The 18,068-nt window shown below is 45.4% G+C and overlaps 1 protein-coding gene across 1 annotated transcript in view; it reads right to left on the reverse strand.

Moving 5' to 3' along the window:
* The window catches only part of LOC137418405 (zinc finger protein 385D), a 691,629-nt gene that overhangs the window by 21,693 nt on the left and 651,868 nt on the right, over window positions 1-18,068 (reverse strand). The window contains exon 9 of the mRNA XM_078766432.1: window positions 465-698. Coding sequence (XP_078622558.1) covers window positions 465-698 — 234 coding nt within the window. The remainder of the gene's footprint in view (window positions 1-464; window positions 699-18,068) is intronic.

Consider the following 18,068-nt stretch of genomic DNA (forward strand, 5'->3'; position numbering starts at 1 on the left):
TCCATGCTTTGTTTTTTTAGTGTACCAAGTCCCAATTAAAAAAGAGAGATAAGCAACCTGCTTCGGACACCAAAAACCAAGCTATTTCTACAAGGCCGAGCGCCTTCGAGTAATCAATCCTTTTTGAACGCCTTCACGGGTCACGGTATGAGTCGCAATTTTATGAAGTCACTGACAAAATACCGATTGTCTGACCTCCTCGAGATGTTTGTGCAAATAAACATGCATGGCAGCGCACACCTTACACCTGCCAGTCCGGTCGGCCATTCCTCAAGCCACCTCGGTTAATCCCACTCAATTGTGCTTGCTTGCAGCGGGGCCCGTAAACTGGCTCAGGGTGTGCGATGAGGTAGGCCAGGCAAACATTTAAATGTGCTCAGTTAAGCAGCCAATGACGAACACCACGACATAGGCCAAGGTGAATTTCCGTTTGCTTTGGCGTGATGCCCGGTGCTTCAAATCACCTTTCGCCGATGGTTAACTTGGCTGCGGAGATCACCAAGCCGTAGAAGGTGTCTCGCCTGATCGGTAAGGCCTCGAGGTCTAATCACTGACAGGCCGCCTTCTCCTGTGCGAGTTTTGCGATCCACGTGGTGGCTCGTGTTCTGTTCAGAACTTCCTTGTACCAGATGAAATGTCGATAATGCATCTTGTCCTACCGTTGTTACAAATTTGTTGCCTTTGAGGATCTTTGCACTCTGAAGGATGGAGCAGAAAGAAATCTGTGCTGAAATGTTTTCCTATGCAGAAAAACGCCAGTTTCTTAAGGAATGATCAACATCGAAACAATTTCATCATGTACGTGTCGTGCAAAGCAGGCCAAAAGTAAGAACATTTTCGTACTTTTTTAATGTCTATGTAGGCCCTGGGGTTTTTACCATACCCCGGGTGGAAGTTTTTCTCACCCTTCTTTGAGGTTGAACCCGAATACATTTTCAAGCATCTATCCAATCGCAGGGTTGTCTCATCATGAACTAGACCGGCACTCGGTCGAGCGCATACCTCCGCCAGGCTGAACTGTTTATGTTTTGTATCCCACTGATAGGTCAACTCGGACCTGAACCAAAATGTATTCGGCTTGTTCTCGTCACCAAACCAACTCGTCCACCAAGTTTATTCATAACTCGTCCATAACTTTTTAAAATATCATGTTATATATCGCTTTTCACCCGATCTCTCAATGGTGAAGAATCACTTATGAATTAAATAATTATCGCATCCGAATCCATATTCAGATCTGCATCAAAATTGACTAGATTCTTCCTTGTCACACACCCTACCGGTCCACCAAGTTTCGTCCAAATCCGTCCACAACTTTTTGAGATATCCTGCTATGTATCGTTTTTGCCCCTATCTTCCAATGGCGAAGAATCACTAAAAAAATTCTAGTAGCCGGATCCGAATCCGGATCTTCACCAAAATCTAATCATTTCGTCCTTGTCACTACGCTACATGTCTGTCAAATTTCGTCCGAATCCGTCCACAACCTTTTGAGATATCCTACTATGTACCGTGAAATGGGGGTGAATAGGGACAGCAAGGTGAAGAGGGGCAGCAAGGTGAATAGGGACAGCAAGGTGAATAGGGACAGCAAGGTGAATAGCGACAGCAAGGTGAATAGGGACAGCAAGGTGAATAGGGACAGCAAGGCGAATAGGGGCAGCAAGGCGAATAGGGGCAGCAAGGCGAATAGGGACAGCAAGGTGAATAGGGGCAGCAAGGCGAATAGGGGCAGCAAGGCGAATAGGGGCAGCAAGGCGAATAGGGGCAGCAAGGCGAATAGGGGCAGCAAGGCGAATAGGGGCAGCAAGGCGAATAGGGGCAGCAAGGCGAATAGGGGCAGCAAGGTGAATAGGGGCAGCAAGGTGAATAGGGGCAGCAAGGTGAATAGGAGCAGCAAGGCAAATAGGGACAGCAAGGTGAATAGGGGCAGCAAGGTGAATAGGGGCAGCAAGGTGAATAGGGGCAGCAAGGTGAATAGGGGCAGCAAGGTGAATAGGGACAGCAAGGCGAATAGGGGCAGCAAGGCGAATAGGGGCAGCAAGGTGAATAGGAGCAGCAAGGTGAATAGGGACAGCAAGGTGAATAGGGACAGCAAGGTGAATAGGGACAGCAAGGTGAATAGGGACAGCAAGGTGAATAGGGGCAGCAAGGTGAATAGGGGCAGCAAGGTGAATAGGGGCAGCAAGGTGAATAGGGACAGCAAGGTGAATAGGGACAGCAAGGTGAAGAGGGGCAGCAAGGTGAATAGGGACAGCAAGGTGAATAGGGACAGCAAGGTGAATAGGGGCAGCAAGGTGAATAGGGGCAGCAAGGTGAATAGGGGCAGCAAGGTGAATAGGGACAGCAAGGTGAATAGGGACAGCAAGGTGAATAGGGACAGCAAGGTGAAGAGGGGCAGCAAGGTGAATAGGGACAGCAAGGTGAATAGGGACAGCAAGGTGAATAGGGACAGCAAGGTGAATAGGGACAGCAAGGTGAATAGGGACAGCCAGGTGAATAGGGGCAGCAAGGTGAATAGGGACAGCAAGGTGAATAGGGACAGCAAGGTGAATAGGGACAGCCAGGTGAATAGGGACAGCAAGGTGAATAGGGACAGCAAGGCGAATAGGGACAGCAAGGTGAATAGGGACAGCAAGGTGAAGAGGGGCAGCAAGGTGAATAGGGACAGCAAGGTGAATAGGGACAGCAAGGTGAATAGGGACAGCAAGGTGAATAGGGACAGCAAGGTGAATAGGGACAGCAAGGTGAATAGGGACAGCAAGGTGAAGAGGGGCAGCAAGGTGAATAGGGACAGCAAGGTGAATAGGGACAGCAAGGTGAATAGGGACAGCCAGGTGAATAGGGACAGCAAGGTGAATAGGGACAGCAAGGTGAATAGGGACAGCAAGGTGAATAGGGACAGCAAGGTGAAGAGGGGCAGCAAGGTGAATAGGGACAGCAAGGTGAATAGGGACAGCAAGGTGAATAGGGACAGCAAGGTGAATAGGGACAGCAAGGTGAATAGGGACAGCAAGGTGAAGAGGGGCAGCAAGGTGAATAGGGACAGCAAGGTGAATAGGGACAGCAAGGTGAATAGGGACAGCAAGGTGAATAGGGACAGCAAGGTGAATAGGGACAGCAAGGTGAATAGGGACAGCAAGGTGAATAGGGACAGCAAGGTGAAGAGGGGCAGCAAGGTGAATAGGGACCGCAAGGTGAATAGGGACAGCAAGGTGAATAGGGACAGCAAGGTGAATAGGGACAGCAAGGTGAAAAAAAGTTCGGAAACTTTTTTCACTGAAAATTGATAACCATGCTGATTTGTTGGTATTTGGGTTGAAAGTGTTCTCTTGTTTTTTTAAAAAGCAACTTATAGTCCCTATTAACCCCATATATGGGTTAAATAGGAATAAATAGGATTTTTATGGCTGTCCCTATTCACCCCGTTTTACGGGTGAATAGGGACAGTCACTAATACAAAAAAATCATCATCAAGAAATCGGGACAGTTTGGAGAAACTTTTTACCCCATATTTTTTTTCATTGGCACCGTGGTTTATATTATGGGTGCATATTATGTGCCTCCATCTGAGCGATCAATTTATCAATAAGTTGGAAACTCAGGATTGTTTATTGATGATGATTTTTTTGTATTAGTGACTGTCCCTATTCACCCGTAAAACGGGGTGAATAGGGACAGCCATAAAAATCCTATTTATTCCTATTTAACCCATATATGGGGTTAATAGGGACTATAAGTTGCTTTTTTTTAAAACAAGAGAACACTTTCAACCCAAATACCAACAAATCAGTGTGGTTATCAATTTTCAGCGAAAAAAGTTTCCGAACTTTTTTTCAGTTTGTGTCCCTATTCACCTTGCTGTCCCTATTCACCTTGCTGTCCCTATTCACCTTGCTGTCCCTATTCACCTTGCTGTCCCTATTCACCTTGCTGTCCCTATTCGCCTTGCTGCCCCTATTCACCTTGCTGTCCCTATTCACCTTGCTGTCCCTATTCACCTTGCTGCCCCTATTCACCTTGCTGCCCCTATTCACCTTGCTGTCCCTATTCACCTTGCTGCCCCTATTCACCTTGCTGCCCCTATTCACCTTGCTGTCCCTATTCACCTTGCTGCCCCTATTCACCTTGCTGTCCCTATTCACCTTGCTGTCCCTATTCACCTTGCTGTCCCTATTCACCTTGCTGTCCCTATTCACCTTGCTGTCCCTATTCACCTTGCTGCCCCTATTCACCTTGCTGCCCCTATTCACCTTGCTGTCCCTATTCACCTTGCTGTCCCTATTCACCTTGCTGCCCCTATTCACCTTGCTGCCCCTATTCACCTTGCTGTCCCTATTCACCTTGCTGCCCCTATTCACCTTGCTGTCCCTATTCACCTTGCTGTCCCTATTCACCTTGCTGTCCCTATTCACCTTGCTGTCCCTATTCACCTTGCTGTCCCTATTCACCTTGCTGTCCCTATTCACCTTGCTGTCCCTATTCACCTTGCTGTCCCTATTCACCTTGCTGTCCCTATTCACCTTGCTGTCCCTATTCACCTTGCTGTCCCTATTCACCTTGCTGTCCCTATTCACCTTGCTGCCCCTATTCACCTTGCTGCCCCTATTCACCTTGCTGTCCCTATTCACCTTGCTGCCCCTCTTCACCTTGCTGTCCCTATTCACCTTGCTGTCCCTATTCACCTTGCTGTCCCTATTCACCTTGCTGTCCCTATTCACCCCATTTCACGGTATCGTTTTTGGCCCTGTCTCCCAATGGCGAAGAATCACTAAAAAATTCTAGTAGCCGGATCCGAATCCGGATCTTCACCAAAATCTAATCATTTCGTCCTTGTCACATACGCTACATCGCTGCCAAATTTCGTCCGAATCCGTCCGCAACTTTCTGAGATAGCTTGTTCACAAACGGACAGACAAACACACAGGGGTGATAATCACGAATGTCAAGAAAACTGCTCATGATTCCCACATGAAATTGAACAGGTCGTGGATCAAAATAAATGTTTAACTACAATAAGTGCAATGTTTGCATGGAAGCAAAATGCACAAAAACCTGGAAGTTTTAAAGGTACACGTCACACACGCGCATACGTGGCAAGGCTCAGGTACTGAGTGTGAGAATATGTCAAGGTGTCCTGCTGTACAGGCAGGTAGTCGTACACGTCATATATTCAGATTATGAATTCTTTATTTCATGCAAAAAACTCCGTGTCGTACAACGTCACATATAGCGGAAGTACACGACTCGTGTCGCTGTGGAAATGCCCCATTACATCCATATACGAGCTCTACTTGTGTCTGTCATTGATCAGTTATACGCATATTATGATCGATCTCATCGAGGAAACACCATCTTCCCTGCTGCACGGTTCATTTCAAGAGACGAGATTTGGATTGTAACATTCAGTCTTGATTTACAAATTTTGTAACTTGAAACATTCAAACTTTCCCCTCATTTCACTCCCTCAAAGCCTCCTCCTCAACCTGCCTCCTCAAAGTGTCCTCCACCCCACCCCCCCCGCCCCCCCCCCCATTCCGCCACATCTCTTTGTCCCACAACATGGTGAAACTTTTTACCACTCATCCCAACTCTCTCTTCCTAATCGGTGACAATTTCAATTCTCAGCATGCAACTTGGCTCTCTCACCAGCCATGGTACTTCAACGAAGGACTTCTGTGACTCCATGGGACCGACTCATTCCGTGAACCTTCCAACCTGGATTTTTCCCAATGGGAAACCCTCCCTTCTGGACTTGATGATGACAAACTTCCATGGAAATGTCTCCTGATCTTTCTCTACTTCAATTGGTTCACCTGATAATTATTCCTGTGAGGGTTATCATCTCTCCAGCTATTCTACTCGACCTAGAGCTTCCTCAATGCCGGTGAGTCTGGCATTTTTCAAGTCGATATCTCTCTTCAGGACTGATCATCCATATCTACCGCTCCTGGTGTTAACTCATCCTGGGAATTCTTCCACAGAAACTTGCTCTCTCTCATGTACAGATTCATCCCATCTCGTATTCAGTTATCCTACCTTTATTCCTACCCATGGTACACTGAATCATGTGGTGAGGACGTTGATCTGAAACAACTTGCCTTCTCTTCCTGGAAAACAAACTTGACCTTCCTTGGCACGTACAAAGTCTTTCCTTGCACACCTGAACTCATATCCACCTACTAGGCTTTCATACGCAGCTTGATGGAGTACTGCCCTCCCCTCTAGATTGGCTCCCCTGCCTCACACCTTGCTCAGCTGTGGAAACCAAGGCCTTCACGATCATTGGAATCTTCTTCCAATGAAGCTGGTTCTATGAGACATCACTTCGCCATCACAGAAAGGTCTGTGGTCTCTCTGTCTTTAAACACCTCGTTTCTGGTCTTACACCCTCTGCTCTTTCCGTACTTTGTCCTCAACACTTCCCTCCCCTTCCCACAGGTGTATGCAGGGCTCAGACAATCCACCATCAACCAGCTTGTGGTGAATCTCCCAAAATCCAGGATCACTGCTCACCTCCTTCCGTTTGTTCCTCTTTTTCCCAACTGTGGAATCAACTTCTACATGCTCTTCAATCTCATTCTCCCCTCCAGATCTTCAAGACAGCTGTTCACCACCATCTCAGATCATGTCCAATCCAAAACCATTATCTTTTCTACTTTAGTTAACGCAAACCCCCTTAACCTCCCCCTCCCCCACACCCAAACCACCCCCAAGACGACCACCACTTTCCTACGCCTCATTCCTCCTCACACCAATTGCTTGTACAAGTCTCCCTCTATTTTATCCTTCAATTCTGCTGTTGGAGTCTCCCCCCACCCTCTCTCTCTACTGTTCCTTTTCTTCTGTTGCGTCCTGATCCGTTCAATGTTCTAGGTCTTCCATGAGCCTCGACTCTGCATACCTGTGTACAAAAAGGAGCGCTTGGCTAAGTGCTGTTTTGCTGTTCACCTCTCCAGTGCCATGAAAGGACGGTACATAGGACTGGAGGAGCGTTGCTCATTCTCAGTGCAGAGAATCATTCTTCGGAGCGCAATGTCTCCTCGGCTCATCGCCACCTCACCTTCAAATTGGCCACGCTTTGATCGCGGACCTCGGTCGACTCCGCATATCCAGCACGGACCTTCTCTCCACCCCATTCCCCATGCCATTATGCCAACATACTGGGAGCCTGGAGAAGCCATTGCGATCTGACGGCTGTTTTGGTTCATCGATTCTGTTGCAATGAATCATGGACTTGCTCTCCTTTGCAAAGACTTTTGAAAGAAGATGTATCTAGATTTGCTTTTTTTCTTCCTAATCCAAAAGGTTTTTGCAACAACACAAAACTTCAGCAATGGGGATTATTCATCCTTCATCATGTTATGCACAGAAACAGGAAGTGGTTCAGATATGTGGCAGGTCACTTGGCATCTGTTTTAGGAGGTATACAGCCTACATTGAATGAACTTGTTCATTTGTTCATTGCATATGAAACCTTAATCTTCAAATGTTTCGATTTTTTAATATTATCTACGTATTCCAAGACTGACAAGATGACAGGAAGTTAATACAGTCACATTGGAGTTTGTACAATGTAAGTTTGCGACAAATGGAATCCATTCAGGTCGTTACATCATCGAGTATTTCTGTGAGCACTCCCATTTGGATGCTAAGTTTGCCACATTTGGATTTTTGGGGGGATGTTTGTTTTTTGGATTTTGATTTTTTTGAAATTTGGATTTTGGAGTTTTTCAAACTCCCATTTGGATTTTTGGAAAAACAATTGGGTTTGGATGCCACATTGTTTTTTCCAAATAGTAGGCCATTACGCATCGGTAATCGGTATAATTCTTTTTTGGCATAGGTACACAGCATACCTCAATCCTAGCCATTTCAAGGTCTCTGTGCTATTGTTGAGTGATGAGTATTATCCCAAGACAATTTGTAAAACATCTGAGTGTTGTCAGCCCATATTCAATTATGAAGGGGGTGCTTGGCTAAGTACTCTTCTTCTTTGAACTGCATCACTGTTACCACCTGCTGCTGAAACAAGATAGCCCTTAAATGTGACTACACCATGGCATTCGGTATGAGCACCAGTGTTAAAATGCCTTTGATAGGTTTGCACAGCAGACATGGTGTGTTTGTGTGTGTATATGTATATATATAAAAGCGAAATGTCCGTTTGTTTGTTTATTTGTGAACCTACTCCTCTGAGCTCCTAAGGTTAATCGGCACGAAACTTCATAGGATAACATCTTTTACCACCCTGCACATAAATAGGGGTTTTAAAACAGTTATTTTCTCACGATTCATAACTTAAAACCATCCGAGCCGCCAACTGTCGCCATGATCTCCGAGGGTCGATCCACATATACAAATCTTTTAAAAAGCCCAATTTTTATCTTAAACACGGATATCGATATAATTAGTTTGATGGTGAGCTCCAATCATCAAATATGTTATCATATGTGAGAAACAACTCTTAATTAAGAGGTTAACATGATCAGTAAGTTCGGCAAAGACGGAGTCATGTGACCTCTCAAATGCGCTAATTAATGCCCGATGTCCCTCCTCTCAAATGTTGTACTTGTGTGCTTCCCCCTCTCTCCCCATCTTGACTCCCGCTCCCTTTATTTCGTCTTATGTGTCCGTTTGTTTTTTTTGTCATTAATGTTGGCTCTTACATGAGCCTCGATCTTGTATACCAAAAAATAAAAAAATAAAAATAATTTAAAAAAATAATACAAACACAACCTATACATCGGTAATAAAGGTAATTTTTCTGTTCATCAAACATCACTCTCAAGGGTGAAAAAATAGATTGTGGAAAAAAGGACCCATGTGACGCCAACAACAAACCCCACTTGACAACGGGTGAGGGAACCTCCAACATTACCTCATCATTAAAACAAAGGTGAGTTGTTTGTTTTGCTCTTTGTTTGGGATCAAACTGCTTTGAACTCCCCAGGTTAATCACAACAAAACTTTTTACCATCAGATTTTTAACCACAATACCTAAAAATGGATTTTATACCGTGACGGTGATGAGGAGGTCATTTGGCCCGTTATTGTCGTGTTGCACGCCCGAGTTAATTTTTTTGTATACAAGATCGAGGCTCGTGAAAGAGCGAACGTTAATCACACAGAAAGACAAACAGACACATAAAACAAATAACATCGGGAGCGGTAGACAAGATGGGGAGAGAGGGGGAAGGACACAAACACAACATTTGAGAGCAGGGACCGAGAGACATGGAGACATCGAGAGATCTGTGGGAGGGAGAGGGCTTTGGGGGGGAGGCATGTGAAGGGGGGGAGGCATGTGAAGGGGGGGAGGCATGTGAAGGGGGGGGGGGGGTTCAGAATTTATTTCTGAACCTGAGGTAATTTCTTTACTACACCTTCACTCCTTTACACACTTTAGACCCTTTCCACCCCTTTGACCCTTTACACCCCCTTAGATCCCTTTTACCCTTTACACCCCCTTAGAAATCATTGACCCTTTACAACCCTTAGAACAGCTTTAGACCCCTTTAAACCCTTTAGACATCATTAGACCCTTTACACCCCTCCAACCCCTTTAGACACTTTACACCCCCTTAGACCTCTTTGACAATTTACACCCCTTCGACCATTTACACCCTTTAGACACCTAAGACCTTTTAAACCCCTTAGACTCCATTCGACCCTTTACACCCCCTAAGACCTCTTTGACAATTTACACCCTTTCGACCATTTACACCCCATTTGACCCCTAACACTCCTTAGACCCTTTACACAGCTTAGATCCCTTTAGACCCTTTACACCCCTTTGACCATTTACACACCTTTAGACCCCTTCCACTCCTTAGACCCTTTTCGACTCTTTACACCCCTTAAACCTTTACACCGTTTAGACCCTTTCGTACACATTTCAACCCTTTTGAGACATATACACCTTTTGACACTTTTCAGACCTATTGACTTTTTAAGACACTTTGGCCAATTTAAGACCATTTGGACACTTTTGACCCCTTTTGCTCTTTAGTCCTTAGACACCATTAGAATTTAGACCCCATTTGGCCCTTTTAAGATCATTGATTCGTTAAACACTTTAGACCCCTTTATGACCCTAAAAAACTTGAGCCCTTAGATGATTGGAAAACATTTCCTCCCAAAATCAGTTTTGCCGACCTTTTCCATGCACTATTCACGTCGCATCACAAGTTGTGAAGGGGGGAAGGGGAAGGGGTAGGGGGGAGGGGAAGGGGGAGGGGGAAAAGGGAGGGGGAGGGGGAAAAGGGAGGGGGAAAAGGGGGGGAGGGGGAAAATGGAGGGGAGGGGGAAAAGGGAGGGGGAGGGCGAGGGGAGAAGGGGAGGGGGTAGGGTGGAGGGGGAAGGGAGGGGGAGGGGAGGACGGAGGGGGGAGGGGGAAGGGGGAGGGAGGGGAGGGCCAGTCAACAATGACGTTGCAGTTCTCATGGTCGGAGAGCAGCACAACAATCGCGACATCGTCCTGCATCTTCGCAACAGCACGAAGCGGATTTGGAGACTCACCGATCCTGTGACGCCCTCCAGTACCGGCGTTGCCGGGCGGGGGAAGGGAGACCCGTACATTACACACATTACAACATTACACACACACAAACTGTGTTTTATGTTCAATGGTCTGGCGGCGGTGATGGCACATCACGTGATCGCTCTGAGCGAATCAGCGCGCTGCTCTGCCACCAGGTCAGATTCCGTGTATAATATTCCTCGCTGAAATGCGCTGAGGTAAATATGAATAAAAAATATGGATCTCGTCAAATATGGTCTCGGCCATGTTCGTCCCAGGCTCAATGGCTATGTCTATGCCAAATATCAAGTACGTGAGCCTCTCCGTTTAGGAGTCTATCGGTAACATTACACACACACACACAAACTGTGTTTTATAGATATAGATATATACACGTCATGCTTTTTTCAAGATCAGACCCAAGATCCTTCCCCACTTGGAGGGCAGCACATTCTGTAATCTGAAGTTTCTGCTTCAACATGATCATATCATTTGGAGGTGTCACATCATCAAATGTTTGATGTTTAGAAGGAAGTCAGTCCATGTCCCAAAATGATGTCCTTCGGTCACAAGAGGGCTGCCATTCCTTCACACGCCATTCCTACCAATTCCATGTCACATCTATTGCTCTGATGTAACAACACTATAGCTAAATAAAGAAAAAGATTAATTAATAAACCCACAAACAAATATCCCCCTGAAAAACATATGCTCATCACTCTAGGAAGGGAATTCATTTCTCGAAGAAAATTGCACAGAAATAAACTCAAATCACTCTGAGTCTATTCCATTTGAAAAATTACTCCCTCACTCACTTATTTGGTACCGCACTCCACCCTTCCCCCCCCCCCCCCCCCCTATTGCAAATCCGTTTGAGTTCCCTCCGGTTGCCAACTTAAGGCGCAGCGTCCACAGCAAGAGCTTAATAAATAGAATCTTTACGCTCCCTCCCGGCTGCCAAACTCCGCCAATTCACTCCCGTTGGCAGTAACAGCCCCTCTGGGCTGCATTTCCCCAACAAGACAGCTTGACCTGGTGTTCAGAAAGCTGGCACTTAAACCCACCCGTTTGACAATAAATCTTTACGAATGCTGCCCTACTTCATGCTGCAAGTCTTTCACCATGTTCTGGAACCTTGGGAAACCTCAAATTATGCTTTTGTCCGAGTCCCAAGCCCACTGCCCTAACAACCAAAACATCTGATACAATATACAGTAAATAAAGTATATGTAATTACAAACCGGTGCTGTAATAATTAATCAAGTGTTGGAATAATAAGAAGAAAGAACCACCTTTAGAAGCCATTTTTCCCCGCAGGGCGTGGGTTGGCCTTTTTTGGGCACCGTGGTCCCGTTTTTGAAGCAATGTTTTATGGCCGGATGCCCTTCCTACCACCAACCCTGTTGGTTGCCTCTTGCGACACACTGAGAATTACCAGTGAACTGGTACTCGATTTTCCAACTTTGGAAGGATGACAGGCTGAGTCAACCCCCCTGGCGTTAACTTAGCGATCGACTGGGATTTGAACCCAGGATCCTAGGAATCCCAAGCCGCACCCTAACCGCTAAGCCAACACCAGGCTAAGTGATGGAATAAGGATCATTCATTAAAAAAGAACATTAATTCCTCGAGGGTGTATACGATCGAACCGAGAGATGACTTTCTCCTCTAAGCCCGACTCCACGCATACTCAAAATCATGTGCCACCATTTTGTGAAGCACCATAAGCCTCAGGCCTCAGGTCTTAGGCCTTGAGTGTCAGTCCATGGCCAGTGTAGTTGGCATCATCCCAGGTAATGTAATCATCCTAGATGGGTCACCACTCTGATAATCGAAAGGCTCATTGTTAGCAGTAAGCTGGTACTCATTTCTCATCCATCAATCTCATCCATCAATCCTCGTACTCATTTTTCTAACCTCGGAAGGAAGAGCAGGCTGAGTCAACCCACCTGCTGTTATTTTAACAACATGACAGGGGCTACAACTCAGGACCCTGACATCTTAAGTCAGCCATCTTAACCTTTAAGCCAACACAAGCTTTCAGTGGTGTTTGGGAAGGATCAATAAATTGTTCCATTTTTGCTTGCGGTACATAAAATGCAGCTGGACCTGAAAATGATACTTCATCTTCAGTGCAATGTTGTAATTCCTTTACTCAGACTACTTCACGTAGATTTTGCTCCCGCTTAAGTAAAGATAATATCCTTACTTCATAAACAGTAATGTATCACTTTAAATGGGTGTGAAGCAGACTTTGGTGAAGACGAATGGCTGCGTGTACTTCGCGGATCATTCATCTTACAGACTGTTCATCTTAACTAGGATTGCACAATAATAACATTCTTGTGTTTATAAAGTAGCTTACTGCTTACTACACAAACATTACAATGTGCCAACATGATGAAGGTTTGCAGGAATTATGGCGATGTGGATGGGATGGTGCAGCTGCACAGATGGACTGTGCCATTTAACAGCTGCTCTCCACATTGAATAACCACACACGCATCAAGATCTACTACTAGATTTAAACAACACTAATTCAATCCTCGTTAAAATCCAGTCACAGGTTTCTGAAGGTAATAAAGTTTATTGTAAACACCCCCCTTCCTCTCTACCACCAACTCCACAACTACAAAGTGTTACTCAGTTTGAATCAGGTTGTAGTCTCGATGGTATGATGGGACTATGTCCTTGTCCTGCATGCAACATACATATATATATAATGCTCAATAGCACAGTGGGCCATCACCGCGTAAGTGATGGAGGTCCCTGGTTCGAGTCCCGGGCTGAGTCAGCATTTTCCACACTAGCCCCACGCAGGAATTTAATTCCTGTTTATTAAAAATTATATATAAAATAGTGGAGTATGCTTACACATCATGGAATCATACTTCACTATTATTATTGTTATTGCTTACACATGGTGTAAGCAATAACAAACTGTGCTTCGTGTGTTGGACTGTTGGTACATAATAAATAGAAGCTGTATGATCATAGACAAGCATCACCGACCTCCTGCGAGAATATATGAATTTAGCTTTATTTATTTATTTATTTTTTATGTATGCATTTACGGTTTTTTAACGTACATTTTCATTTACGGAAGCTTTTCGACAGTATTGTGCTTTTTCCCGGTGTACCAGCTTTGATATCCGTCGGCACGCCAAATTCCAGCTTTCTCCGCGGAAGGTACCGAACATTAATATGAGTCAGTGACTGATTAGAAAGACCTTTATATATGCTCATCAATGCCTGGAAACATTGACAAACCGGCCTACCTGTCTATTTCCATAGTCAGCAACTAGAGGTTCGGTCTCTTGAACATCTGGGCCACAACGTCTCCTGGTCCAACCACAAGGCCAGTGGCGGAGGTAGGGGTGTGCATCCTGTGCAATTGCATGGGGCACCCAGACAACAAGGGGCCACACATGACCGATAATTATGGTTCACAATCATTCAAGACCCCGAGGGTTTGGTCTCACTTTGCCAACAAAATGTATCAATCTGGTGAGTGGTGATGAACTCGGCGTAAAGCGAATACTCCATCTCAAGGAAATAAAGAAACATTGTCACGTGATGAATCAATTTTTAAAAAAACTATCGCTTCCTCTGCTCTCTCTCCATCTCTGGATTCCCCTGATCTACTCCATATTCCAGGCATTTTTCCAGTAACTCCCTCCTTGTCAAACTTCCAAATTCCAGCCTGACTGCACACCTCAACTTCATGGTCCTCGCTTCTCTTGTATATGGAACCACCTTCCAGAGCCTATTCTTTCCCCGATTATTCCCTCTATTTCCTGGTTTCAGTGTAAAATCGTTGTTTGCTTCGGATAGAAAATGACCGAGTATTTTGTCCAACCATTCCGAGTAACTTCAGATTAATTCCAAAGTAATATAATCTACATACAAAGCTACAAAATACAAGACAAGACATTAATTATATTTACTTTATAACAAATTTGTCTGTATAAAGGTGTGGCCTGTATAAAGGTGTGTACCTGCGGCCATTTTGTGCAATTTGAAGATGAGTTGATTAAACTAAAATTTGTATCAACTCTCTCATTTTACTGCAGAATTTTTCCGGCCTATAGAGCATTGCCTATGGTGAAACAGAATGTCAAATAGAATAAAACTTGATGGACCATCAACAGCGGTGACGTCTGGACATCGGAATCAGATTGACAGGAACCGAGATGCATAATTTGTCAAAGTGTCAAGAATGATTCTATTAACTGTCCAGCGAAGTGAAATAGACGAGATTTGGGAAGTGGATGTGAGAAGTGGATAGGAGTCCCCCCAAATCCGCTATGGTTGCCCATAATACCTTCTGGCCTAAAAGTTTAGCCTCCACTTCAACAATAAAACGCTGGAAAGAGCAAAGAACAGTTCTGTTGTCTGACAAGACGTGCAATTGTACAGACATAGATGATACGAGAAGAAACTCCGTAGACAAAATTCCATCTACCATCGCTGCACTAGAACAGCATGTCCGGAGAGCTTCATATCAGGAAGGACATGTGTGGGGTCAGACACTCTACTCATTCCTAGTCCAGTGTGTCCATGTGCTACTCCTGACTAGGTCTGGACAAACAACCAAGACAGACTTTATGAGCCTCTTTTGACACCCGCACCTGATGTCTCTAAAATTTGGCATGAGTTGATTTCCTGTGACTGCACGAAAGGTTCCAAGACTACCTGCTGCAAGTGTAAATAGGTATCTCTCAAATACACAGCGTTGTGATCATGTGATGGAGGGTTCTCGTAATAGGAACGTCTTAAGACTCTTAACCTTTTAACTACATTCTGTATATGGACTCGTGGAATATTATATTATGAGAAAAATGAAATCTGTGAGGTAATTTGATTTCAATGCAGATTGGATCCTAATTGAGTTTTTTCGACAGGTATCAATAAGGTACGAATCTATACCGTGTACTCCCACAAGTTTCACTATATTCAAAGATCAAGCCCATTCCCTAGATTTTCAGCAGGAAAACAAGAATTCCTATATACTGTATATGTAGGCCATTTTTGTTGTTCTCCACTTCCTTTTATAAAGGGTGAGGTCCAATATCATCAAGCTTATGCCCTTCCTTGACCACGATCCTCCTCCACTTCCCTCTATCCTCAGCCAACTCACTCCACTCTCCAACATTAATGTTATTCCTCTTCACACAATCCTCCCATCTCAACCATGGTCTACCTCTTTTCCTCCTACCTTGCTCCCTCAAACTATCCGCTCTCTTTGCCATTCTCTGTTCCCCCATCCGCGCCAAATGCCCAGTCCATCTCAGCGGGCATTTCACCAATCTCCCCATCAAGCTCATCTGTACATCAATCTCCTCCCTCAACTCATCCATTCTTATTCTGTCCACCCTCTTCACGCCCACAATCCTCCTGATCCAGTTGTTCTCGCAAACATGCAACCACTGTTATTGTCTCTCTGTCAGTGCCACTATCGCCATACCGTAAAGGTAGGCTGGTGTTACGCACAACATCAGAACCATTCCTTTCAATCCCCTTGAAATCTTTCTGTCTGCCATTACACCCTACACCCTCCACTCTACTGCACACATTCACACTCACCTGAATCCTCCTCTGCACCTCTGCCTCAGACTTACCATCCGCGGTCACTGTTCCACCTAGATACTCAAATCTATTTCCTTGTCTGAGCTCCTTTCCCTGTAACCTGATATTCATTTTTTTTTCTCTGCTGCCCAACCCACATCGCCTCAGTCTTCTCCATGCTCATTTTCAGTCAATGTTTCTCAAATACCTCCTTCCACTTCCTTAGTACTTCTTGCACCTCCCACCCACTCAAACAAAACAGCCAGATCGTCCACAGAATACCCCTCATGTTTACCTTCCTGCTTACCAGCTCCATCACCATGATAAACATGAGTGGGCTGAGAATCCGATAAACACGAGTGGGCCGAGAATCCGATAAACACGAGTGGGCCGAGAATCCGATAAACACGAGTGGGCTGAGAATCCGATAAACACTAGTGGGCTGAGAATCCGATAAACACGAGTGGGCTGAGAATCCGATAAACACGAGTGGGCTGAGAATCCGATAAACACGAGTGGGCTGAGAATCCGATAAACACGAGTGGGCTGAGAATCCGATAAACACGAGTGGGCTGAGAATCCGATAAACACGAGTGGGCTGAGAATCCGATAAACACGAGTGGGCTGAGAATCCGATAAACACGAGTGGGCTGAGAATCCGATAAACACGAGTGGGCTGAGAATCCGATAAACACGAGTGGGCTGAGAATCCGATAAACACGAGTGGGCTGAGAATCCGATAAACACGAGTGGGCCGAGAATCCGATAAACACGAGTGGGCCGAGAATCCGATAAACACGAGTGGGCTGAGAATCCGATAAACACTAGTGGGCTGAGAATCCGATAAACACTAGTGGGCTGAGAATCCAATAAACATGAGTGGGCTGAGAATCGGATAAACACGAGTGGGCTGAGAACCAGATAAACACGAGTGGGCTGAGAACCCGATAAACACGAGTGGGCTGAGAATCGGAAAACAACGAGTGGGCTGAGAATCGGATAAACATGAGTGGGCTGGGAATCCGATAAACACGAATGGGCTGGGAATCCGATAAACACGAATGGGCTGAGAACCCGATAAACACGAGTGGGCTGAGAATCCGATAAACACGAGTGGGCTGAGAATCGGATAAACACGAGTGGGCTGAGAACCCGATAAACACGAGTGGGCTGAGAATCGGAAAACAACGAGTGGGCTGAGAATCTGATAAACATGAGTGGGCTGGGAATCCGATAAACACGAATGGGCTGAGAACCCGATAAACACGAGTGGGCTGAGAATCCGATAAACACGAGTGGGCTGATAATCCGATAAACACGAGTGGGCTGAGAACCCGATAAACACGAGTGGGCTGAGAAGGTGATAAACATGAGTGGGCTGAGAATCCGATAAAGACGAGTGGGCTGAGAAGGAGATAAACATGAGTGGGCTGATAATCCGATAAACACGAGTGGGCTGAGAATCCGATAAACATGAGTGGGCTGAGAATCCGATAAACACGAGTGGGCTGATAATCTGATAAACATGAGTGGGCTGAGAATCCAATAAACACGAGAGGGCTGAGAATCCGACAAACATGAGTGGGCTGATAATCTGATAAACATGAGTGGGCTGAGAATCCGATAAAGACGAGTGGGCTGAGAAGGAGATAAACACGAGTGGGCTGATAATCTGATAAACATGAGTGGGCTGAGAATCCAATAAACACGAGAGGGCTGAGAATCCGATAAACACGAGTGGGCTGAGAATCCGATAAACACGAGTGGTTTGAGAGAGCTTCCCTGCTGCAAAACGATGTTCACATTGAACTTCTCCAACATCTCAGCATCAACCAAAAACTCTTCCCTTCGTTCCCTTGTACATCCCTTCCACCAATGTCCATTCATCTGCTTCTGGAACTCCCATCCATCCTAGTGTCGCCATCAACATCTCTCTTGGGACAGTGTCATCGGCCTTTTCCTGATCCACAAATCCCAA

This window comes from Myxine glutinosa, chromosome 12 (genome assembly GCF_964187855.1).
Source record: "Myxine glutinosa chromosome 12, kmMyxGlut1.1, whole genome shotgun sequence".
Taxonomy (NCBI): domain Eukaryota; kingdom Metazoa; phylum Chordata; class Myxini; order Myxiniformes; family Myxinidae; genus Myxine; species Myxine glutinosa.